General features: G+C 37.1%; 1 protein-coding gene and 1 long non-coding RNA gene across 3 annotated transcripts in view; one reads left to right on the forward strand and one right to left on the reverse strand.

The window, feature by feature from the left end:
* LOC107139634 overlaps positions 1-18,273 on the reverse strand; it is a 32,140-nt gene extending 13,867 nt beyond the window's left edge. Inside the window, exon 1 of one of the 2 annotated variants that reach the window (XR_007348891.1) lies at positions 17,998-18,273. This is a non-coding gene — a long non-coding RNA (uncharacterized LOC107139634). The remainder of the gene's footprint in view (positions 1-17,997) is intronic. The other variant, XR_007348892.1, reaches the window with a different exon arrangement.
* Positions 18,274-18,303: 30 nt separating this feature from the next.
* Ndufv2 (NADH:ubiquinone oxidoreductase core subunit V2) overlaps positions 18,304-26,785 on the forward strand; it is a 31,878-nt gene continuing 23,396 nt past the window's right edge. The window contains exon 1 of the mRNA XM_015482548.2: positions 18,304-18,458. Coding sequence (XP_015338034.1) covers positions 18,405-18,458 — 54 coding nt within the window. The 5' untranslated portion in view covers positions 18,304-18,404. The remainder of the gene's footprint in view (positions 18,459-26,785) is intronic.

The following is a 26,785-nucleotide window of genomic DNA, read 5'->3' on the forward strand; positions in this document are numbered from 1 at the left end:
CCCCCCCACCGGCACCAAGGCCAAATTTGGGGGCCAACAGAGGTGAGGCAAAGAACCTCACCCCCCCACTAGTGCATAGGCCTATCCACAAGTATGGCTGTATGCTGGACTGGTAGTCAGTGACGGGTATGATCCAATTGCAGTGGTACCAACCTAAGACAGGAGGCTGACGCCTAGAGGTCAGCTCATCCGATGACGGGTAAGGACCATATGTTGTATTGGACAACCTAACAGGCACGGTCCCTAAGCCACATTGCTTGTTGCTTAATTAAACAGAAGGGGGGAGATGCTGAGAGCCATAGCCATGTAGGAATGATGCATGGCATTTTTGTTTGAAAGGTGACGCCAGCAAGCCATGGAGATGATATGATTATGTTAAGATCTGCATTCAGTTGGATATTAGACCCCTGCTGTTCACCTTGGCCTGCTACTTTGGAGCTCTAGTGGGACTCCCGGAGAGTTCCCATTGGTTGGGGAAGTGCGGTAGGAGGGATTTCCGGAGGAGGGATTTTCCTGTTGGTGTAGTTTGGCCCAGGAGAACGCCGCATGTGTGGTTCGGCATATTTCCCGGGAGCTTGCGTGGCATTGGCGGGAGTTTCAGAAATAAAGTTTGTTCCTGCTTGAGTGGCTCGTGATTTTGTGCCCAGCCAGACTGCGGCACCCTGTACAGAGGAATTGTTCATGTCCTGAGCAGGACAGAGTGGGACAGCATGAGATTACATGTTACTCAGAATGGCATGCAATTTTAAACTTAAGAAGTGTTTATTTCTGAAATTTTCCATTTAACATTTTTTGGACAGCAGTTGGCCATGGAGGAAATGTGTGTCAGGAAGTTCGTCTTGAGAAGTGTTAATTAGGATGAAATCTAAACAACAAGTAGGTTTTTACCAGGAACAATTATAAGAAAAGTTCCAAGAGGGACTGCTCTATGAAATGGCCTGAGGTACGAATGTTTAGTTTATTGGAGATTCTTGTGAGCGAAGGGGAAAAAGACTGAAGACAAGGATAGGGCAGGTAACGGCCCCAGCACTGCAGACCTTGCTGTCCACAATATCTATCTTGTATTTCATCCTAAGATCAGTAATAAGCCATTGATGAATTGTAAATAGAAAAAAGCTATAATTAGATTTGTGTTTTTAAAAGATGACATTGCAAACCTATAAAGTGGGGTGGACAAAGGATGGTTATTGGGTACAATTGAATAGGAAGTATAACTTCTAATGATTTATAGCACAGTAAGGCAACTATTCTTGACAACAACTAAGTGTACATTTCAAAACAGTTAATAGAATTTCGTATGTTTCCAAAACAAAGAAATCATAAACATTTGAGTTAATGAATATACTAATTGTTTTGATCTGATCATTGTACATCTATTGAAATGTCACACTGCAGCTAGGCACAGTGGCACAACCTGTAATTCCAGCAACCTGGAAAGTTGAGGTAGGAAGATCACAAGTATACACAATTGTGTGTATGTACCACATTTTTTTATCCATTCATCTGTTGAAGGGCATCTAGGTTGGTTCCATAGTTTAGCTATTGTGAATTGAGCTGCTCTAAACACTAATGTGGCCGTGTCACTGTAGTATGCTGATTTTAAGTCCTTTGGTTATAAACTGAGGAGTGAGATAGCTGGGTCTAATGGTGGTTCCATTCCAAGTTTTCTAAGGAATCTCCATACTGCTTTCCATAGTGGTTGCACCAATTTGTAGTCCCACCAGCAATGTTTGAGTGTACCTTTTCCCCCACATCCTTATCAACTTAAGTGTACTATTTGATATGTATTGACAAATGTATATCTTATACCAATTTTACTAGGTGAGAGAATATAACATCTTTCCAGAAAGTTTGTCCCCACCACTTTATCTTTCATAAAGGGCAGAGAATGTTTGTAAAGAACCCTGGTTGTATCAATCTAATTTCTGTTGTTACCACAAAATACCTGAGGCTGTGTAATCTACAAAAGAAAAGATGTTGGGGCTGGGGATGTGGCTCAAGTGGTAGTGTGCTCGCCTGGCATGTGTGAAGCACTGGGTTCAATCCTCAGCATCACATAAAAATATTGTGTCCACCTAAAAACTAAAAAAATAAATATTTTAAAAAAGATGTTTACTTAGCACACAGTTCTGGAATTCTAAGAGCATTCTAATGCTTTTAGCCAAGTATCTGCTTGGTTCTGACGAAGATCTTAAAGAATGTGAGATCATAATAGTGGAAGTGCATGCAAGAGGAAGAAATTTCATGGTGAGACAGAAAATAAGAGGGGAGGAGTCAGACTTGCTCTTTTATAACAACTCTCCTGCACAAAAACAACTAGGGTACCGTGAAAACTACCTTAATTTACTCTGAGAGCAGTGCCCCTAATGATCTTCCCACTAGTTTAAACCATTTCCCACTATTAACTACAATAAGGACCCGGCTTCCAACACATGAACATTCATACTATTTCCAAATTTGGCACTGATGCAGAGCTCATGGTTAAGAACACAGCAAGTGTTAATTCCTTCTGCCTTCTGCCAGGGGACTCATACAGATTCACCCACATTTTAACCAACATAGAAAAAGACATTGATCTTTTCCTAAAAGTGCTTTTGTAAACATTTCACAATAAATGCTTTGTAGAGGACAATGGTGTTCAGTGAACCAAGCCCAGCCTGGGAAATCATCATTCCTCACTCAGAATCCTGCCCTGCTAGTGCTGAGCAAGCTTATGGCACAGTCCTCTGACTTGTAAAACAGGAACAGTAACTATCCATATAATAGGGATGTAAAAATTACCCTTATATTTTTAATGTATTCATTAAACAAATCCTGAGGAAAAGGTGAAAAGATTTCAGTACTAGGTTACAAATATTTTCAGCAATCTGCCATGTTTTCATAGACTGCTTCTTTAGTGCCTTCATCTGGGCACATCACTAAGGTGAAGCATGTGGTTACCAGCTATCTGTGTGGAGTATTTCACCTGCTCAGATTTGGCACTAGAATCAGGATTGTAGTTGCTAACCAGATTTCCCTGGTGGAATATCTATCACTAACAACCCCTCAAAGAGGTGATGAGGTGAGTTTATTTTCTTGATTTTGTTTTATAAATCTGAACTTTAATTAGATTATACAAGAGACTGGTGGGTTGAAATATAGAAAGGATTTCTGAATCTCTTACCTTAAACCTGGTTTTAAGGAACTCAGAGACAAAAGGGAAGAGCACTTTTTAAGATATAAATAAAATTTCTTGAGCCTCTTCCCAAGTGTGTATACTCTATGTGTGTGTGCATATACATGTATGTATATGTATATATGTATGTAGAATATATGTAGAGGAATACATGTATATATGTATATATGCATGTACACATACATATATACATGTATTCTTCTACATATGTAGAGAAATACATGTATATATGTATATATGTATGTACACATACATACATATATACATGTATTTCTCTATATACATATATACATGTATTCCTCTACATATATTCATCTACTTATAGCTAAACCACCTTCACTATAGAATTTATCTCCTGATTCAATCTGTCGGTTCTTATTCTCATCTTTCTTTTTTTTTTTTAATATTTTTAAGTTATAAATAGATACATTTATTTATTTTTATGTGGTGCTGAGGATTGAACCCAGTGCCTCACATGTGTGAGGCAAAGCTCTCTACCTCTGAACTGCAACCCCAGAACCATATCTTTATTCTTATTGTATTGATTTATTTATTAATATTTGCAGGGCCTTGTGCATGCTAGTCAAGTGATCTACCACTTGAACCACACCCCGTCTTTATTATATTGTAATAATATATAAATAAATTTTTTATATTTTTCTCATCTTTATTTTCTATTCTCATGTTTTCATTTCTGCATTACTACAGATTCTCCTGTATCACTGAAGTGAATCCCATCCAGTTTGCACTGTTTCATTTTAAAAATGAGAGAATGGAAATATTTGTAAAGTCACTTATTTAATCAATAGATGCATTCTTTCAACAAAATAATCAAGCACGTACAATGGAACACCATAGTGGATCCCATAGAAGAGAGAGGTAAAGGGAGTGGAGTCCGAGCCTTTAGAAACAAAATCCAGCTGCATGTGTGACACTTACACATGAAACAATATCCTCAAATGCACAATTCTCATCAGAAGCACAGCAAATTAGAGCAGAGAGCTTTAGCTTTGCTGTGCACAACAATGCTGCTGTATCAGCAGAATGAGCAGGAGGGAGAAAAATCACTGTGGTTAAAAGAAACTGCTGGCTTATGGATTTTTTTAAAATTACAATTTGCCTGCTCTTCTGACAGTGCTAGTTTTGCTTAGGTGGCAGAGTGGCTTTCATGAAAGCATGAGCTCAGCCTTGTCTTATGCCTGTTTAAAGAAAGAGGTCAGGTAAAATGACTATAGTAATAGCACCAAGCTAGTTAAAAGCCACAGTGTCTTTCAAATGAGAGAAAAAAAAACATACAATGGAAAATTTCTGTCCACTGAAATCCCCTTAAAGTTGTTTCAGAAACACACATGTGAGCAATATCCTTTTTATTCTTTGGAGTGTTCTCAAGAAAAACAGTGTTTCAAATCTAACCTGTGAGAGCAGTAGAATAGTTTAGAAGCCTGAATTAATGTGGGGTTGAGCAGCAAGTGGGCTTTGAGTATTAAGGATGATTTGGAGCTCACTGGTGTCTGGCTAATTTGCAGTTTCTTAGTAAAGGACTCATTCAGATTCACCTGGGGTTATACAAACTTATAAGTCACAGATGCTGTAAATTCAGTCTCAGTAACATACTGGCTATACTTTTTGGTGCTTTTCTTTTCTGCTAATTTGGTTTTGGATTGTGTCAAACGTGAAACATGCAGAATTGAGACAAGTCAAAATAAGAAGAGATGGACCGCAGGTGTTTTTTTTTTTTTTTTAAGTTCTGCTTTGCTATATTTGGAGTGAGTGACTTAATTCTTGAATAGTTTTCCAATTTATAACTGAACACTACACTGAATACAGATGCTCCATGACTTACAATGGGTTTTTCTTCCAGTTAACTAATTGTAAGGTGAAAACAAGTTGAAATTGCATTTAATACACCAAATGTACTGAACATTGTAAGTTAGCCTACTCTACCTTAAACATGTGTAGAATATCAAAATTAGCCTATGGTTAGGAAAAATCATCTAATGTCACTGATATCTGTATTTAAAAACTGGTGTTTTATTATAGAGTACTGGTTATTTCCCCTTTCAATGGCTTGCTGACTGGGAGCTGTTGCTGCCACCCAGCATCATAAGAAAGGATGGTACTGCAAATCACAAGTATATCACAAAATTCAAAGTATAGTTTTTAACTGCATGCATCTCACTTTTATACCATCGTAAGGTAGAAAAAATTGTAAGTCAAACCATTTTAGGTTGAAGACGGTTTGTATTTTAATCATTTAAAATATTTTAAACCACTTTGGAAAAGAGATGAATAATAATTGACTACATTTTCAAAACTTCATGTCGTATATATCATAGGATGTCTTCCTAAAAGCTGAGTAACCTCATTGGTATTTTTGGCAAGAAAATTGGGCCCAAGGGTAGAAAAACAAAAGGACTCTCATCCTAAATGCTGATCAATATGGTCTGTAACTGGTACTAATAATTTTTTAAATTTATAAATCAAATATATTTTAATATACTCATGAGGAATATAACAATGAAGTTCACAAAAATGACAAGTCATTAATTTTCTTGAAAGATATTCATGGGTAGGGCAAAGTTATGGTCATCTGTTTCATGGTGGTGGTGAAATATAACAAATGACTTCTTTCCATAAAGCCTCCCAAAGAGAGTAATGCAGGTATTCCTGGCTTCACATTCTAGCAAGACTGTTTATGCAGTGCTTTTCTAGAAATTGGCTGTTTTCTCTTGGATACTTCCATGACACATTACAGATAAATTATTTGTGAGAGGAAATGCTAGTGGTCTTAATTTAAGAACATTTAGCAAGATGCATATGGCATGCTGGATGTGAAACTAAGACAATCTGTGCCTCTGTTTCATAAATTTGCAGTTCTTAGTTTTCATACTTCCTCAAACCATAAAAGAACTGGCCATTCTTAGGAAATCTTTACTTCTTACATGATAGTACTTTGTATTCTTTTTACTTATTTACCCTGCTTAAGGAAATCAGGTTACCTTATGAAAATCCTTTTAAGGCAATAGTTAAAATTCTGTAAATTATATCCAAATCTAGTATCAATTCTTTAAGTTTTCCAAATGCTAGAAAAGTATGCTCTTTTGTATTATAGAGTTAGTATTATAAACAAGTGGGGGCAGGATGGATTATTTGACAAATGGTGCTGGAAATATCAATGGTGACCATGATAGGGAAGAAGGATTTCAGAATATCTGTACTTAACTACTTGTTAAGCCAAAGACAGAATTAGATAAATTCTAACATATTTCTTCATATTTAAAAAAATTATTTGGGGCAGGGGTTATAGCTCAGTGGTAGAGCGCTTGCCTAGTATGTATAAGGGGTTTGATTCCCTAGCACTATTAAAAATAATGATTGTTATTATGATTATTTTAACAATGATCATGAATTCTTTATAAATTAGAAAGATACAATAAAGCTATTTCTATTGTAAAAATAACACTATTGGATAAATTGGTTTTCTCTATGTAAATAAATAAAATTAGATCCTTACCTAATACTCTATTTGCAAGCAAGTAACAGATAGAACAAAAGAAAAAATATAAAGTAAAAATTTCAAACTATTAGAAGAAAATATATAGGTTATTTTAATGACCTTGAGTTAAGAAGAATTTCTTAAGACAGAAAGAACATGAGTCATAAAGAAAAAGATATATATGTTTACAAATTATAAACAATATTAAATTAAAAACCTAACTAAAATGAGGTTAAATAATAGACTACAAATTATAAAGTGTATTTAACATCTATAAGAAAGTATTAGCATTCAAGATAAATGAGGTGGAAAATTAATAAGCAAAAACAAATTTAATGGGCAAAAATATAAGCAGAAAAGGAAGACAAAATTACCAAGAAAAATCACAAAATATGCTCAGTCTCACTATAATTAGAGAATATTAATTAAAACAAGATACTCGGTACATCCATCTGTCTACTAAAGTCTGTACTTAACTCTTTGTTAAGCCTAAGATAGAAAACCAAGGTACAAACAAAATCTGCAAATTTATACACTAAAATGTGTTTGCTTTTATAGTGTGATGACTTCAACATCTAGTTTCTTTCAAAGGCACATTGTCAGTACATTCTAAGCTCTTTATCAGTCAAAGTTGTCATAGTTAATCTTATACTTGTTGATTTGTGTGCTTAGAAACAGCTTTACTTTAAATAGTGTCATGTCCACGTGAAAATACTAGAGATAGGGGGAAGAAACTTTGCCAAACCCATCAGAGATGAATTACAAATGGTTTAAACCCAAACTTTATCAAAAGCTTTTTGATTAAATCTGAGAAAAAGTAACATACTTAAAAATAAGCACTTGTACTTTTCCAGTGTTACCTGGACTCTCGTGGGCTTGGTTCGGGTAGTTATACTTGGAGCTAGTTGCCATAGAAGTTGCCATGCTGTTGGCTTTTACTATTTAAGAACTGGGACGGTGGGCTGGGGATGTGACTCAGTAGTAGAGCGCTCACCTTGCACATGCAGGGTGCTGGGATCTATCCTCAGCACCACATACAAAAAATAAAATAAAGGTATTGTGTCCAGCTACGATTAAATCAAAAATAGAAAGAAAGAAAGAAAAAAAAAACATCTAGGATGGCTTAGGAGGACAAGAGGCCCAAGTGAGGGTGCAGCTACTCCATTGGGAATTTACTGGAACTTGCCTGGGCAGAGATGGACCTGTGGGGCAACAAATATTCCTCCAGCTTTACTAAAGGAAAATAAGCTCTATGTTGATTTATAGCAGTTATCCACTATTTGTCAATATTCTAAAAATCATTGGGGAGTCTATATCATTTAATAAAAGTATCTTATCAACCCAAAGATAAGGCAAACAATTTTGTTTTGAGAAAAGTATGGCTTGAGGGCTGGGGATACAGCTCAGTGGTTGAGTACTTGCCTAGCATGTGTGAGGCCCTGGGTTCTGTCCTCAAGTACCACCAAGGGGGGAAAAAAAGAAGAAAGAAAACTACAACTTGATTTTTTTTTTCTTTTTTAAATTTCTAGATCTGTTTAAGGATTCCCTGTTTGATGCAAGCATTGTAAGTATTGTGATTAGTTATATTCCCCTGAAAAGCTTGTTTTTTTTTTTTTTTGTAATCTCTTCTCCTTTCTAACAGGCCTAAGACAAATTTAGTCTGCTAAGTGTGAGTCTTGGAAATAAAACATTCAGCAAGTTCTATGTATTAATTACTACCTGCAACACCATTCAAATGCCCTCTGAGTGGTATTTGGTAGACCACTGGAGACAAGATTTACATTCAACACACACTGTTATGTATCAGCTTAGTGGCCAACATCCAATTAGGTTAGTACTTGAGACTTACCAGGAGTTCAACATTGTGGATATGGTCATGGCCCAGGAGCTCATTATTGCCTGAGATATGAGTCTTGGCAGACTTAGTGCCTGGGCAGTAAAATCCGCATTGAGTTTTACTGCTACTCCAGTCGTCCTCTTCCCATTGACAGGTATCTGGTCCTCATTTTCACCTTATGCAATCTCCAAGGCCCATCAAATGTTAGGCAGGAAATAGTTGAACCTCGCTATTCCTTACCCTGGATTTGGTGCTGTGTCCATAGTAGGGAACATGGCCTGACACCCTAAGACCTCTCCAGCTTTACTTGTTACCCCATCCCTTAAACCCTGTGCCCCTAACTCTCCGGTACACACACACACACACACGCACACACACACACACTTACATGTACTCCATGCTCTTGGGTCATGCTACCCTGCTTATTATAGCTAGTCATGTACTTTTAAGCCACATTGTTTCTTCTGCTCTCTGCCTGGAATGCATCATTTTCAGTAAAAGTGGTTGGCTGGTACAAGGAAATGACATTAGTAAGAAAGGATGTGATAGGGTTTTTGATCACTCATGTTTCTTAGAACATCATTACCTTCTTTCTGTATTCTATGCAAGTTGTGATTCCAGTGGAAAGTGTGACCTGTCTGGGCTGTTCCTGCTTACTCAGTTGTAGAAGTGAGACACCAACCTCTTCCTCCCACTTTATATTTACATCATTGAAATTCTACCACAACCTTCTGAGAGGAACTGTTATCCCCATTCTACAGGTGAGGAAACTGGATTAGGAAAGGCTAAAACAGCATGCCCAAAGTCACCCATCAGGGAATTGAGAAGCTAAGATTCAAACTAAAGATTCTCAGATTAAAAAGCCTATGCTCTTAATCATTGTCTTATGACCCTGGTCTTTTAGTTTGGCTTTCTCTTATTCATTTTGTCTGAGTCCACATGTTGTTTTATGTTTAGAACCAAGGTCTTCCTAAGAATGGGACTCTGCCATGTTCCAGCAGCTCATTCTCCGAGAATGAACAGCTTTTCTGATCTGATGGCATGTCTGAGTCCAGCTTCCTTCTGACAATGTGCTCCATCACTGCCTGGTTATCCAAATATAACCTCAATTCACCATCACTGTACTCTTCTGCCTGATATAGTACCAGATTCCTGAAGCCAACTGCTTATATAAACTATAAGTTTTGCTACCTACTGCCTTGGAGCCCAATTTTCTTTTAGAAGCAGCAACTAAGTCTGAGCTCTCAGTAGTAACTCCAGCCTAGTGAGTAAGTCAGTTTATAAGTCCTGCCACTCCTAATCCTCTCCACTGAATACTATTTAACCACATTTAAGTCTAGCTCCTTCTTGAAGCTCTTGAGCAAGACAACCTCAGCAGGATTAAATCAACATGACTATGACTCAAGCCTTCTCTTTGTTCACTAGTGTCTTAAGTTGTGTTTTCCCAAAAGTCAACTTTGAGACAAGAATTTGAGTCCAAGTAGTTTATTTTGGAGGTGAAGTGTTATCGAGTGATTCCCCCTGTGTGTACATGGGGCTCAGTGCCATTGAATGACAACATGAAACACACCCTAGTCTTTCCATGCAAGGAAGACAAGAAAGCTTGGAGGCTTTCCTGTGGTCATTGACTGAGGGCTGCACCTGCACTTTATGCTAAAATTCTAAAGTGCAGAGTCATGGGTGCTTATGGTAGGTTGCCCTGACATATACTACTTATAGGCAGAGCACAGGTAGCATCTGCTATGATATGCATCAAAGCTGTTTTCTAAGTGATTGGAAAGTTTCAGGAGGAAGTACTTAGTATCAGCAATGGACTCCTATTAGGTTTCTCACATTTGACTTAAAAATTGCATTATCAGAGCCCTATACAAGACTGCTTTGGCAGCCCTCCCATCCTATCTCCAGTTACATTCAGAATTCTCAGAGATCTTTCCTGTATATTTTGTTTTTACCAACTCTGAAAATACAGTTTATAATACACTATTTAGTTAGCCTTTCCCCATCTGAAAGGGCTTGAACTACATGCTATGAAAGAACATTAAGTATAAGATACTCTCTTTGAGCTTGAGAAATATGTAGTCTAGTTGGGCAATTGCATTATGTATCATTATTCTTTTCATGCAGAATATGAGATAAGAACTAAAGCTTCTCAAGAGACTTTCCAGCTAGAAAACTTGTAATAACAGAAATTAAGATGGTTTGAGACAAGATTAAAATGCTAGAATCATAGAATTAGCTACCTCTGCAGAGCTTCAACAGATGGCACTACTTTTAACATTGTTCTATAGTGATATACCTGACTCCAGCTTTACTATCAATTCCTTAAAAACAGGGATGATTTCTGCATGAGTTATCTATTGTTGCATAATGAATTACTCAAAACATACCATCTTAAAACAAGATACATGTGTGTGTTACCTTAGTTTCTGTGTGTAAGGGATCTAGTCTCAGCTTAATGCTCTGTCTTACTGGAACACCCAGCTGGGGAAGAATCTTCTTCCAAACTCACATGGGTGTTGACAGGATTCAGTTCCTCCCAGACTGGTGAGCTGAGGATATCAGTTACTGGATTGTGGTTGGATAGCAGTCACCCTCAATTCCCTGCTTCTCCATCACAGCAGTTTGGTTTACCAAAGTATGTAAGCCAGAAGGGCAATAGAGACTGTTTTCAAACCTAATCGTGGACATGACATTCCAACCCCTTTGCCATATTTCATTGTTTAGGAGCAAGTCCCAGGTCCAGTCCACACATTAGATGAGGAGGTTACTTATATAAGTTTACTTTCATGAACACAAGGAAGTGGGGATAATTGGAAGCCATATTAGAAGTCTGCCCACTCTTTAACACCTGGTTATAGCAGATTCTTAATGGTGTTTGTTAGTTTGAATTTTTATCTTCCTACAACAACAGGAAGAGTTGAAAATTGCACTATAGCAAGATTAACATCAGATTTCAGAGTGGGCAAAGCAATATAGTAGGAGAATTTGGAGTTGCAAATTCCATTCTTTCTAGTGAACAGATCCACTTAAGAACTCTGACATGTACTAATAGCTAGACTGCCAGTTCCCTGAAGGCAAGACTTTATCATGACATCTTTAAAACTTAGTGTGTCCGTCCCTGAAATATGAAAGGAATTTGGAAAATATTAAATGGGTTGAGAAATTGTAGAGGATGATAAAATCTGTTCCTTTTAGGATAACGTCTCAGGATACACATTTAATAAAATGTGGAATTTAGAATGTAGTCATGGAAAGGGAAAATTCACTATTGCAGGAATACCAAATGAGTATGAAATGAATGTCAACAAGGCTTTCCCCATGATGGCTCTGGATATATTCATTTTTCAATAATGCTTTTCAAAATGCTAAACAGAGAAAATCTGTTTTGTGAAAAAATAGAAGCTGTATCTAGTCAAAACTGCACTTGCCATGACAGTCAGAAGGAGTCTTCACAACTGAGGCTTCAGGCAAATAGGATTCAGAATCTAGATTTATCTAGAGGTTGTTAGAAAGGATTTAGGAACTAGATGTACTCTGGGTAATTGTACCCCAAAGAGATTTGGAGTTGCAGTTCAGTAGAAGAGTGAATCTATATGAAAATCTGTCCAAATCCTTCTCTACATAAGGAAAACTACAAATTTTTGTAAGTGGGTTTTAAGAATGTGTTAAGTAGTCGAGCACAAGGCCCTAGGTTGGAACACCAGCAGAAAAACAACAACAAAAACAACTATGTTAATTGTTTTATTATTTACCTAAGAAGAAATGCTGATTAGAAAAATAAATTCATTCATCTGTTGTTTCCTTCCTCTTCCTTTCTTCTCTTTTTTCTTCCTTCCCTCTTTCCCTCCCAGCGCCCCCCCCCCCTCCCTCTTTTTGGCAGTGATGGGATGTTTAAACCTAGGGCCTTGTACATGATAGGCAAGCATTCTACCACTGAGCTATATCTCTAGCTCCCTTTTCAACTTTCTTTCAATACACATATGTCTTATTCACTGGTAAATGCCATAAAAATGTCAAAGCTTTTTTGAGCTGTTTTCTCATTTTTAGGCCAAATCAACATTTAAAAATGTATCCTACTTATAAAATCAGATTAACCTTCAATTGCAGTAGATATTTTTAATAGATATTTTCACATTTTTTCATGATTCTTCTTACTTCGATATATAATGACATTTTTAGCTAAAGATTAAGACCTTTAGTTTAACTTCCATAAACATTTTATCAAACAATGCTAACCTTTATCCCTTTCATTCCTTGCGTCTCATGGTATATTCGTACATGGTTGCAAAAAGTGAAACTGGCCTGCTGTTTGCATCCTTCTGCAAGCATGGTCCCTGATAAGGGCCGACTTTCTTTTCTTTGATGAATTTCTCTATCGTCCTCTGTCTCAAGGAGATTTCCTGATTCTACACATGAGAGATATTTATGGAAAATCACAAACATTACTGGTCAATTTGGCCTTCTTACTGTTTTGGGTGGTTTAAAGCATGCATCTTAATGCTAGCATCCCTTAGGTATTGATAGATGAGTAGGAGTCAGATTGTATACTTCATAAGTATGATGCGGGGCGGGGGGAGGGGGTTCCAAGAACTATGAATTCTGAAAAACAAATCTCTTAAGTAAATAATGGAAAAAATGATAGTTTATTTTAAGGCCTTTGAAAGGTTGAAAAATGATGCAAAAGGAAAGAGCTCATCTGTTCTTAGTCAGCTTTTGACCTTTGACTATATAAATACAAGAACCACGAGCTAGAGCTAGGGAACATAGCCTAAAATTTCTGCTATCCAGATTAACAAAAGAAACCTTCCCATTGGTTTTACAGAGATATACAAATGCCATTACATAGAACATTACATTCAATCATTTATTAAGAAGGAAGTTGTTAAGTTCCTGGCAATCTCAGACATTTTTTTTTCTTTTCTCTTTAGTCCTCCCAAATTCCTTCACTCCCCTTCTTTCCTTTCTTCTTCTACTTGTAGATTAAGGAGATTGGACCAGATGTGTTCTATTCTATTCTGATACAAGGCTGATACCTGTACCCATCCAACAGGCCATGTCATAATCCATACAACGATGCCTGTCCTTCCACTTCCCTGATACCACAGCCTCCTCTTATCTGGCTTGGAGATCCTATCCCACATCATCTTGACACCAATACACAGTAGTGTGCTAGTCTTTGCCAAAAGCATTTTGCTTTTATTAAGGATGATGAAGGTTGCTTTTGCCCCCTTGACCTATTTATGCCCAATCACACTCTGTGAAAGCTAGTCTCTCAGTAAGACTTTGGCATTACTTTCTGTAAGTTTTCAATTCACTTTGCATATAACTCTGTATTATTTTCCTGTAAGGTTTTCCTAAGAAGGGCTATGGTCTTCTGCCTTTGTATCGCCAGTGTTCTAGTGCCCAGAACACAAAAGGGGCTAAAAATATATTTGTGTACTAAATGAATAAGTTTTTTTCCTGGCAAATTTCACTTTGTTCTGATCACTCTTTTATTATATCACTTACGCTGTTTATATTACACCTCACATGTATATGCAGCAAATGAACTACTGTGATTCAATATAATTTTTCTAGTCAAAAAATTTTATACATGCAAGGAGAATTGGCTACTTAAAGAAATTTTATATGAACCTTTTTGTAACAGGGTAAGGAAGACATGAATTCAAATACAGGGATTTTCATATGCAGGATTGGGAGGGGGAGGGGGAATCCAAAGCTGTTTCTTCTGCATAGACTAAAAGCTTCCCAAAGAGCCTAAGAACTGGCCCATTTCTCGAATGCTCACCACACTAATGAATACTCTAAACTAAAACCTGAAATAAAGTTAATAGCAGTAAAAAAAAAAAAGTTCTCATTTATTAAAAAGAAATGGGTATAAAAGATTAATTTTTTTCCTTTTCCTTTGTTAGATTATTTCTCAAAGTGAACACACCTTTATTTTCTCTAGCAACACAAACACTGATTGTAAGACAACACACATTAAATATTGATCTTCATTGTTATTCTAAAATCTGCAGGTAAATATATTTCCTTGTAGAGATGTACTGTAAATTTATTTAATGGACTCTCTATTGATAGTAGTTTCCATGGTAGTAGTTTCCAAAAATAAAAACAATGGGGCCAATGGACCCAGGCTTCCGAGATTTTGAATAACATTGTAATAAACATTTTTATACACTTTTCCAGTTATTTCCTTAGCATAAATTCTTGTTAAGAAACTGAATGTACATTGCAAAATTACGATCTTCAGAGGCTGATCTACTCCCATTGCTGGGTGAGAGTATGTTATCCATACATTAATAATACCAGTATTAGCAATCTCAAAATTTTTCCAATCTATTAGGCATAAACAGTGTTCCCTGTTATTTACTTACGGCAATAGTTTGGATCTTGAATGTTCCTCAAAGGCTCATGTGTTAAAGGCTTAGTCCCCAGCTTGGGGCTATTGAGAGGTGGTGTACATTGAGAGGTGATGGACATTGAGAGGTGGTGGACATTAAGAGATGGAGCCTAGTGGGAGCTTTCCAGGTCACCGGAAGCATGTTCTTGAAGGGAGTAATAGGGCTCCAGTCCCTATTCTCCCTGTCTCTGTTCCTTGGCCACCATGAGGTGTGCAGCTTTGCTCACCATGTGCTCCCTGCCATGATGTACTACCTCATCCAAAAACAATGGGGCCAACCGAGTGAGGTGGTGCATGCCTGTAATCCCAGAGACTCAGGAGGTTGAGACAGGAGGATGGAGTTCAAAGCCAGCCTCAGCAAAAGTGAGGCACTAAGCAACTGGGTGAGACTCTGTCTCCAAACAGATACAAAAATAGGGCTGGGGATGTGGCTCAGTGGCTGAGTGTCCCTGGATTCAATTCCTGGTACCCACCTCCAAAAAGAGTGAACCTAAAGAAATAAAAACAATGGGGCCAATGAACCACATTGGAACTGTAAGCCAAAAATAAAACTTTTCTCTCTATAAGCTGATTATTTCAGGTATTTTGTTACAGTAATAGGAAGCTGACTAACAATTACTTAGGTAGGGAAGGATTGATCAAATTATGACAGAAAAATCTCACATTACCCATGGAAGCCAATAAGATTCAGTGCCATATTGGGGGAATAATAAGTGACATGAATCTAATAATGGCTTCAATGATATTCTGCTTATTTTTTTTTAAACAGTCTGTTCTTGAAGTCTATATAGTTATGTTACTGGCTGTTATGAACTTTTACTTCCTCTTTGGTCCCACATATCCATGATTCACTTGACAAGAATTTGGAAAGGTCATGAAACAACAATTTAGTTTACCATTGTGACCAGATCGCTCTATTTTGCAATTCAAATTTCCTGTTGGAAACTTTTTTTTTTAAAAAAAATTTCTCTAAAGCTCTCTCTTACTCATCAAACAGTAATCTTATCCCTTTTCCCCTTTCTATGGAGTTTTGATTTTCTAACTACCAGCTCTTGGTACTTCTTTCTGAAAAGCAGGACTGGACCTGTCTCTTATTCATGTAAAGTCCAGTGAGGTACACAGGCCAGTATTGTTATGTGCAGGCATGCTGAGAGGCAGAATGCATGATCTGCTTGTGGCTGCTTTAATAAGAAGGATGTGACTTAGGAGATGATTATAATTTAAGATACTTGACTCAAATGTTCCATAGATGGAGCAGCTCACATTGGAAAGAAATGAAGCATTTTTGAATCATTACTGTGTGACAGGCTACATGTTAACCATTTTCTATAAACTGAATGATTTAATGCTCTGATTATATTTTCAGAAAATGGGAACCAAAGCTTCACAGAATCCAGTAAATGATGAGGTCAGAATTCAAATCTAAGTCTATCTCATTACAAAGCTCATCGTTTTCATTATACCATGTCCTCAATAGGGCCTGTGTGTGTGTGATGGTTTAACTGGAGAAGAAATCATGGGAAGGAGAAAGCTGAAGTTCCCACGTTTGATTATCCCATAGACATTCTTCTAGCTCACACATTCTTTTTTTTTGGTACCAGGGATTGAACTTGGGGGCACCTGACCACTGAGCCACATCCCCAGCCCCATTTTGTATTTTATTTAGAGACAGGGTCTCACTCGGTTGCTTAGCGCCTTGCTGAGGCTGGATTTGAACTTGTGATCCTCCTGCCACAGCCTCCAGAGTCACTGGGATTACAGGTGTGTGCCACCGCATCTGGGAACACATTCTTTATTTAAAGGGTTGATCACTCTAGTTATGGCCAATTTTCCTAAGCTGAGAGTAGTAGCACTTAGAATAGTAGAATATATCTAACTTGCCAGACATACTGTTCATTATATGTATATAATCTATCAAACCCACAGAATTAGGTTACTATTTTTTTTTTTTTTTCCTTTAGGGCTGGGGATTGAATCCAGAGCTTCAAGCATGCTAGGCACACATCCTACCACAGAGCTGCATCCCCAGCCTAGGCTACTTTCATTTGAAATCATTGCCATCTATGTTGGTCTGTGCCCAGAGGCAATAACTTAGAAAGTGGGAGGAAGAATAGAGATTTTTCAAACAGCCCCTACAATTTTAACCTAAGGACTCCAGAAAGAATAGTTGATTGCACATTGGGTTACTTTATAAGTGGAATGGCTCTGGAAACCAACTTACATTTCTGGGTGTGAGAGACATTAATCCTGACACTTTAACTTGAGAATTATGTGGACTAAGGATAGGTCAAAGTCATGCAGGACAAGCTTTGAGGCCCTGGATTTGATCTTGATCCCCAGGACTTAAAAAAAAAAGAAAGAAAGGAAGAAAAAAAGAATATTGCTGCTGATTTAGAAAAGGCAAACTAATATAAAGGACTAATATAAAAGAGTACAAAGAAATGGGAACCAAGGCATTCGGTATCACTGGCTGGCAGCCCTCTGTGTCTTGAATTCTATAATTCATGGAGGATGCAGTGGAATATCTTAAACTGAGTTTTTAAACTCAGGAAGGTTAAACTTTTAAAATTCCTGTGCTGCTGTTAAAGTTCCAGATACTATTTACAAATTTATTATAGGAAAAAAAATGGACAAAAGGAAGGGAGCAGGTACAGGATGTGACACAGAAGAAAAGAAGGCAGTGAAGGGAAAAATCAGGAGGCAGTAAACTCTCCACAGTAGGAAACAGTGCTTTGAGTATACTAGCTGTCACTGAATAAATACTTGTTGGAATTTCCAGAGATGACCAAACAAACATTAAGAAGGAAATGACTTTTTAAAAGCAGTATTATGAAACATTTCTGATACAGAAAATTACGGGGAACAGTAATGAGATGTAGTGTGAGGCTCTAAAGGCCATCCCTAACGACCAATCTTAATTTTTACCTCCCACTCCCCATTACCAGGAAGCAAATTACAGACAGCACATCATTTCACCCCCAAATACTTCGTTACACATCTCTGAAGCAAAGAAATGGAAACCAAAACATTTCTATCTAACTTACTTCTGTGTACGGAATGTCATAATTTGTAAAAATAAAACTTACAACTTTTTCTTTTTAAAGTAATTCCAAGACAAGAAGAGGCAGTTAATCCTCACAAGAATTTCCCGGGTCGGGGGGGCGGGGAAGCTCACCCCATAAATCCCGCTTGGCGGCGTTTTATTCCCCCAGGAGCCCAAGGAGCAGCTCGGGGACGCTTCCTTTCAAGGCAGGACCCCAGCCTGAACCGAAGGACCCAGCCATTTAGGGCCTTGGCTGGTTCCCTTCCCCGCCCCGCCCAGTGGGCCCAGCAGTCTCCGCGCGCCTCTGTAGGCCACCGCCCCTCAGCGTAGAGAGCGGAGCGCATCCCGGGACGCCAGGCCTGAACTGGGGCGCGCGCACGCCGTGCGTCTCGGGCTCGCTCGGGAGTATCGCTTGGCGCGGCCGGGGAAAGGCGAATAGTTTAGTCCGCCATGTTCTTCTCCTTGGTGTTCCGGGCCCGGGCGGCAGGCCTCACCGCCCCGTGGGTAAGGAGGCTCGGGATAAGCCCGGGCACTGCCGCCACCCTTCTCCCACTTATTGTGCCTCCCCTAGTTTGGGGCACAGGAGGACCTTGGGCTCTGGACCCATCAGCAGGCGGCGGCAAGGACACTGCGGCCTTGGCCCTGTCCCGAGCGTTTGCAGCTTCACGCAGAGTGAAGAAGCCCGAGGGAGGGTCGGCAACAGTAGCTGCCGCGGGTGCGTGGCTTCCCCCTCCAAACTGGGAAGTGTACGCCTAATTTGGTCAGAGTACAGAAGGGCAGGGCTACCGATGGATTTTGTTGGTTTGCTTTTGTACGGAACCTAGGCCTGCCCTCGGCTGGTCGGGCCGTATCCAAGACTTCCGGATCTCAGGAAATAGGCACGTTACACATAAAGTCTATCGATGGCGTTACTGTGGGGTTACAGCATACCGGAGAAAACTCTGGGTCGTTTGCTGAAGGTTGAGTTTCTTTAGGTCTAGATAAGGGTGACCAGTGTTTGATTGACTGCAGTTGTGCTTCGATATTGAAAATGCTGTTAGTAATCGTTATCAATCTAAGTGCGAAAAAAACTGTGTCACAAACAACTGCACCCAACTAAAAAATGTAGAATTTCGGTCATCTTTGAGGTTCAAGTACATATAAGTTGAATTGCAAAGAAGCACTCAAGTTAGTTAATGCAGATTCCAGAAATGATGATTATAGTAGCAGGTCATTTACTGGGGAAAAAAAAAAGCCTAATTTGCCTTTGGTCTTTTTTTTTTTGTTGTTGTTGTTGTTGCTAGAAATGAAGAAGAAAGATTGAGCCAGTTTTCAGCAAAAGAGAGGCAGATAACATATTAATTCACGACTGTAGAGTTAGATAAGAGTTTGGATGGTATCTTCACTGCCTTTTGTAGCTATATGGCCTTGGGCTGTTAATGTTTCCTTAGAGGTAAAATGGGAATATTTCCATTTATATCTTTCAGTTAATATTTGAGTAGGTCGTGTTCTGCTGGGTGCAGGTTACTGTGTATAATAGTATTGATACATTTGGTTACTGTTTTATGTGTGCCAAATGCGGTATTAAGCATCTACATTTTTACATCTCATCTTTGGGATCCTACTGTTTTTTTTCCCTTATTACAGATTATAAACGGACTTAATCTCTGTTCTTGTGGAATTGATAACGTAAATATGATACAGTTAAAAAAAAAAAAACCAAAAAAACAAAACAACAATGTTAGAAATCTGAATAGGGCCATGCAATTTAGTTTGAAGGTGGGATAAGATTTTTCCTGGAGGTAATATTAACAGAGTGGGGAAAAGTCAGGAGGTAATCTAGGTGGACAGGGCAGCATGAAAAAAGACTTATTGATGTTGGCAAGAGAAAGGTTGGTATGTATGAGCAGCCAACTCTACTGTTGCTGTTAAGGCTAGTTTTCTAATAAAATGAGGGGCATTGGCCAGACCTTGGAGCTCCTTGCATTCTGCTATTCTAAATCCGATTTTATGTTGGAGGTAGGGAGGAGTCAGTGAAAGGTTTTAGAATAGAGGGATATAGTCAGGTTTCTGTTTTGGATAGGTCACTGGATGGGACTGAGGGTGGAATGGGTTTGACTGGAGATAGAAACAGGGAGGCTACAACCATAAGAGGCTTGCAGAACCCTAGATGAAAGATGAGGATCAGACCTTGTCTGCTATTAGGAAAACAGAAATAAGAATACCCGTTGATTTCTTTTATTTTGAGGCAACTGGGATTAGAGGTGTAAAAAGGGTTAGAGATTTTTAACATTGAAAAAAAGGGACTTTGGATATTTTTTCATGTTTTATGTTAGTGTTTGCAATTTTATTTTTACAAATAATACTCATACTTAGTTTGTGTTCAATAAATATTTTTTGGCAAGTTTAATTTTTTATTATGCAAGTAATATATTGCTGGAAAAACAGAATATTGGGAGTAGCAAATAGAATAAGCTAAAAAAAATATAAACCACCCTATAGTCTCATCAATCTGAAAATTACTACTGTTAACATTTTGATGTCTGCAATTTCAGACTTTATAATTTTTTTATATACAAAATCAAAAGGTACTAGTCATGTGGTTTTTTCCTCATAATTTTGATCAACTTATCAGTTGACATTACTGTCATTTTAATGCTGTATATTATTTTATCATGAGGAGATTCTATAACTTTACATAGCCAGGCTATTTAAACTTTTTACAGATAGTAAAGAATGAGCTTAGCTTCTTAAGAGAAATCTTGACCATTTACATTTTCAAAAAAATTTACTATCATAATTTCTGCCATGTTAGCTAGCCACTAATCTGTTCAGCTAAAAGTTTCTCAGCTCATAGTTGCCTAAAAAAATGCCTATGGCTAGGGGGTGTAGTTCAGTATTGGAGCTCTTGCCTACAAGCCAGAATCCCATCACTGCACACTGGCATACATACCCCTACCCACTCAAACCCAGAATTTAATACCAATCTGTTTGAGCTTCATTTTTTTTTCTCTGTTAAGGTGGATTAACACCACAATGGAAGATTGTAAGAACTGACTAAAAATTATAGTGTGATATTTTATAGCAATAGACATGACACAGACTTATTCCTCTCTTTCCTTTAATAATTACATGTTAGTTTTTGTAATGTTGACACCACTTCAAACTCAGAACTATTTCATTCCGGAACTACTACTTTTGGTTTGGTAGTGAGAGAGTTATGGTGGCATTTTCAAATATTGTGCTTTTTCATTCATTGAGGATATTTTTCTTTATGTCTGTAATGATGGTTATTGCTACTTTTGAAATTGTTGTCTGATAATTGTTCTTTTTCCTTTGAAAATAGGTTGTGTTCCCCTTCCCCAATCATATTGAATAATTTTGGATTGTATCTTGAACATTGTGAAAAATGTAGAGGCTCTAGGTGTTGTTTTTTTCCTTCAAAGACTGTCTTTTGTTGTTGCTGTTTATTTCCTTGTGGTGAGCAGTAGATGAAATATTGACTCAGTTCTCTTAGTTGGGCTGCTTGAAGTTTGTTGCATGCACAGGGCTCAGCCAGAGATAAGTACAGTTATATATGGTGCTTCCCCATTTTGGTACTTCATTTTCTGAAGTTTCCCACTTGCTCAGACACTCCTTTGGTCCTTCAAACCAGTAAGACTGAATGTTTTCTCTTGGTTTGAGCTGTCCAGCAGTAGTGGCAAACTAGGGGCTTTGTCTTCAGGCTAAAAGATGTAAAGAAAAAAACAAAAAACAAATCTTACTGGCTTTTGCTTCTTCTGAATATAGACTCCCTGCTCTGTGTGTGTGTCTATCTTTGGTTGTTCTCCAATTCCTTCAGAAGTAAACATTTTGCTCAGTGTTTGTAAGTCTATAGTTGTTACCAGTGGTTTGGCTTAATATATCTACTTGGTTATGCTAGAAGTATGCCACCTTCCATGATAATGTTTTCATTCAAATTTTTTAAAAAAAGTTTTTTTAGTTGGACACAATAATTTTATTTATTTTTTATGTGGTGCTGAGGATTGAACCCAGTGCCTTACACATGCTAGGCAAGTGCTCTACCACTGAGCCACAACTGCAGCCTCTTTCTTTTTTAATTTTTAAGTTGTGTGGAATGAAATGTTTTCCCAATTGCATTAGAGATTCTTAACCCTAATTTTGTATTATACCAAGGGATTTCCATTTTGGCTTAAGGATTCTAGAGTTCTCTTTTTAATATGAGCAAATCTTCCCAAATATTATATAGAATGCTCTTTATACAATATTTAGGAAGATTGTATAAAGAGCATTCTATACAATATATAGAATGTATAGAATACCATTCTATATATTGTATAGAATATACAATATTCTATGCAATATATAGATGTGATGGTGTCAAGTCCAGATAAACCCATTGTTAAACTGCATTCAGAAAACCTAACCTGTGGAATATTGTAGCTTAGCAATATAGTTCACTGTCGAGTTCACCTTCATGTTTGTATGTCTGTTTTTATTTTATTTTATTTTGTATTGACTTATTTAGTTAGAGTTTGAGATTTTTTCAAGTGTTTTTATTTTATTTTTTATTTTTTATCTTTCTTTCTGAAATTGCTCAGGTGTACCAAGGGACGTTGTTATATACGGTGAAGATCTAAGTTTAATAGGTGCTGTAATAATAGAAGGCTGTGCCAGTGTGCTCAGAGGCTATGGAAGTGATTTCATTATACTTAGGGAAAAGAGATGGAGTTAGGAGCTGTAGAGATTAAGAAGAGGTTAACTTTGTCATGATGGATGAACGGGAAATATAAAATGAGAGTATTAGGTCTAGGTGAAGGACAGTGAAGTAGAATGGAGAAAGAAAAATCACCTTAGAAGTTGAGACAGGAAAGGATCATAAAGGGCTTGGTATATATCATACCACAGGGTTTAAATTTTATTCTCTATGCAGTGGACGTTTTTAAGTAGATCAGTAGCATAATCAGATTGATTCCACCACTAGGACCCCCAAATCCCTTCTCCATTGTAATTTTGGTAAGAACCTCTAGAGATGTAGAGACAGATGAGACTGGAAGGTAGGGGACAGTTAGAAGGTTACTGTAGTAATCTAGGAGAGAAATAAGAAAAATTTGAATGGGGATATAAGCATGGAAAATGGAGGGGTAGGAATACCAATTTAAAAATTTGTACAGGTAAAATGGATAGAATTTGATGATTGATCAGTGAGAAAGAAAAGAGGATTCTGAAGTGTTTTTCATGATGACAGTGTAGGATATTATCTCTAATGCCTATCTAATGTTGAAATACCATGGGCCTGAAAAATACTTTGTTACATCCTTTTCTGATTGAGATGAGGAATCATTTTTAAAAGTTACTAGAAATTGACATAAAGGTAGGAAAATGTAGACATAAAATTACATTTCTCTTAATAAAGAAGTGTTAATCAGTTATCTTGGGGTTCAGTATAAAGGCCACCCTCTTGATAATCTCACAGGTAAGAGGGTACTTAAGTCACTTATTTGTGAAAGTACTTGACCCATCTACATATTATTTCTGGTAGAGAAGCAGCTGTTTGGGATTAAGTTGCAGAATTATGTAACTATCATGGTGAGTGGCAGAAGTTTAATTTTACCAGCACAGTAAAAGTATACATATGGCAGGGGTGTGAATTGGGAAATGCTGCTTAAAAGCCATGATTTATGACTCAGAAAGATGATCTTGTTATTATCATTATCGGTTTGATGTACTGTAATGGTAAAATATGGATGATTGATAGACTGTTGGAAATATAAAAACATTATAATTTTAATGTATAATACAGTACACTAATATTAATATAATACACAAGACTATTGCACAGGTTTTAGTCCTTCTTTAGCTCAAGGATAGCATAATGAAGGTACAAAAATGTCTAGAAGAGGGTAACTAAAATCCAGCTTGTTAGCTCCTGTATGAGGATAGATAGAATCTTTGACTACCTGAAGTGAAAACAAAGACACAATCTTAAAGATGAGAATGTGCAGACTTGTTAACTTAATTACAAAACAGTAGGTTACTGGGAAGAAAGGTTTTAGCACTTGTCCTACTCAAGCTCAGGAGACATTTTGATGAGTGGAAAAAGACCTTTTTCTGTCTCAAATCTCCAGTTGAGAGTTTTGTTTTTGTTTTTTTTTTGGTACTGGCAGTTGAACCCAGGGGCACTTAACCACCGAGCCACATCCCCAGTCCTTTTTTTAGTTTAAGATAGGGTCTTGCTAAGTAATTTAGGGCCTCGCTAAATTGCTGAATTACGATCCTGCCTCAGCCTCCTAAACTGCTGGGATTACAGGTGTGCACCATTGGAAGCTTTTATGAGGAGAGGGAGGCATAATGGGACAAAGGCAGGGAATATACATAGATTTAGCTAGACTATGTTAATAAGAAACATGTCACAGTCTCAGTTTCCCTGGAATCCTTCTATGTCAAGGGGTCAATTCTCAGGTTTTATTCTTAGCATGAGGAAGTTTGGGGTGTAGAAAAGTAATTGCTTTTAATTTTAAAGGGGTTCGTAATAGTTGATGATTAAAGTGTTTGTTTATTTATGTTTTGGGTGGTGCTGGGATTGAATCCAGGGTCTTTGCATGCTAGACAGGTACTCTGATATTGAGTTATATCTCCATCGCCCAAAAGAAAATATTTTTGATTCTAATAAAAGAATGCAGTTGTGTCTAGGGGATCTCATGTTTGCACCATGAGAAAATTAGTTTGGAAAGTACAGATATGTCATACTGTCTTTCAGATTTGATAGTGATAGAATGTATCTTTAATCTTTTGTGGTGTGAAGAGGGAAATTTCTTAAAATCACTGACTATGCCTTATTCCAAAGATTCCAGGTTGGAAAAGATTATCTCATTCTTGTTCTTGGATTCATTATCACCTTGAAGATTATTAGTAAAATCCATGAACTGTGAGCTAGAATATATATTAAATACAGTGTATCTTAAGGTAGTGAGTTCCAACCTGATGAAAAGATTGAGTTAGATGTTTTAAGAAGAATACTCAAAACTCCTCCTGGGTTACAGTTTTCTTAATTTAAACAAATACAGGTTAAGTATCATTTTCTGAAAATCTGAAATTTGAAACGCTCTAAAATCCCAAAACTTTTTGATACTTATAAAGTTTTAGTTTTTCTTTTTTTTTTAAATTTTTTATTGTTGGTTGTTCAAAACATTACATAGTTCTTGATATATCATATTTCACACTTTGATTCAAGTGGGTTATGAGCTCCCATTTTTACCCCATATACAGATTGCAGAATCACATCAGTTACACATCCATTGATTTACATATTGCCATACTAGTGTCTGTTGTGTTCTGCTGCCTTTCCTATCCTCTACTATCCCCCCTCCCCTCCCCTCTTCTCTCCTCTCTCTGCCCCCTCTACTGACATTCATTTGTCCCCCTTGTCTTATTTTTCCCTTTCCCCTCACTTCCTCTTGTATGTACTTTTGTATAACTCTGAGGGTCTCCTTCCATTTCCATGCAATTTCCCTTCTCTCTCCCTTTCCCTCCCACCTCTCATCCCTGTTTAATGTTAATCTTCTTCTCATGCTCTTCGACCCTACTCTGTTCTTAGTTACTCTCCTTATATCAAAGAAGACATTTGGCATTTGTTTTTTAGGGATTGGCTAGCTTCACTTAGCAAGTTTTAGTTTTTCAGATTAGAGATGCTCAGCTGAAAGATCTATACAAGAATTTCAAAATCTGTAAAACTCCAAAATTTGAAATACTTCTGATCCCAAGGATTTCTAATAGAGGATATTCAACGTGAACATGGTTTTTGAGTATTAACCCTTAAGTACTAGAAAATAAAGCAATTTGAATTTATACAACATTTATTTGTGTTTTAGGGTTTACCATGTAATTCCTGAGGCCCAAAATCTGAGATCATTTGAATTTTTTTTTAAAGAGAGAGAGAAAATTTTTTAATATTTATTTTTTAGTTTTCTGTGGACACAATATCTTTATTTTATTTTTATGTGGTGCTGAGGATCGAACCCAGCGCCCCATGCATGCAGGCGAGTGCGCTATCGCTTGAGCCACATCCCCAGCCCAAAATTTTTAAAATGAATATTTTCTCTAGGTACCAAAATCTAGGTGTATAGTGAGCAACTTGCCTTAGGTTAACAGTCGTTGGTATAGATGAGACAGAGTCCAGGTCCACTGACTGAAATGATGTCTTAACATTTTATTTCTATAAATTATTCTTGTCCTTAGAACAATTGGTGTTACTTGTTTACATGCTGTGCTTTACATATGTAAAAAATACTTTCTTTAATTTATGGTCAAGGTGTCTGGAAATAATGTTTAATATGGTTATCTTAATTTGTACTGCACCATACTTGTAATGTCTGGGCTTTTCATATAGCTTTTCTGTATTATAAAATTAGCCAAATTTTATTTGATGATTTTCATAGTGTGGGAAAGTTCACTTACATTTATTTATTACATTTATTACATTTAATTTCTTAGTTAAATTATCAATGGAACTTTGTCTGAAGGGTATTTGTAAAACTGTTCTTATGTATATTTGAAAGTATAGCATAACTTAAAACTATAATTTTTCTTTTCTGTTAAAATGGGATAATAATAATTTCTATCTGGTAGACGTGCTGTGAGGAGTAAATAAGTTATATATAGTATTTATAAAATTTATAGCAGAGTATTTTATGCAGGGTAAGCATTTGTATTATGATTGTCCTTGAAATAAGTATCACAATTATTATTAAACTCAGCAGTGACTTTGTTGAAAAAACATTTTTTTTTTAATTGTGAAAATATCTACTGTGAATGTATCATGGACATTGACTTTTTGGGGAGCTTTTTATTTT

This window comes from Marmota marmota, unplaced genomic scaffold (assembly GCF_001458135.2).
Source record: "Marmota marmota marmota unplaced genomic scaffold, marMar, whole genome shotgun sequence".
NCBI classification, from domain to species: domain Eukaryota; kingdom Metazoa; phylum Chordata; class Mammalia; order Rodentia; family Sciuridae; genus Marmota; species Marmota marmota.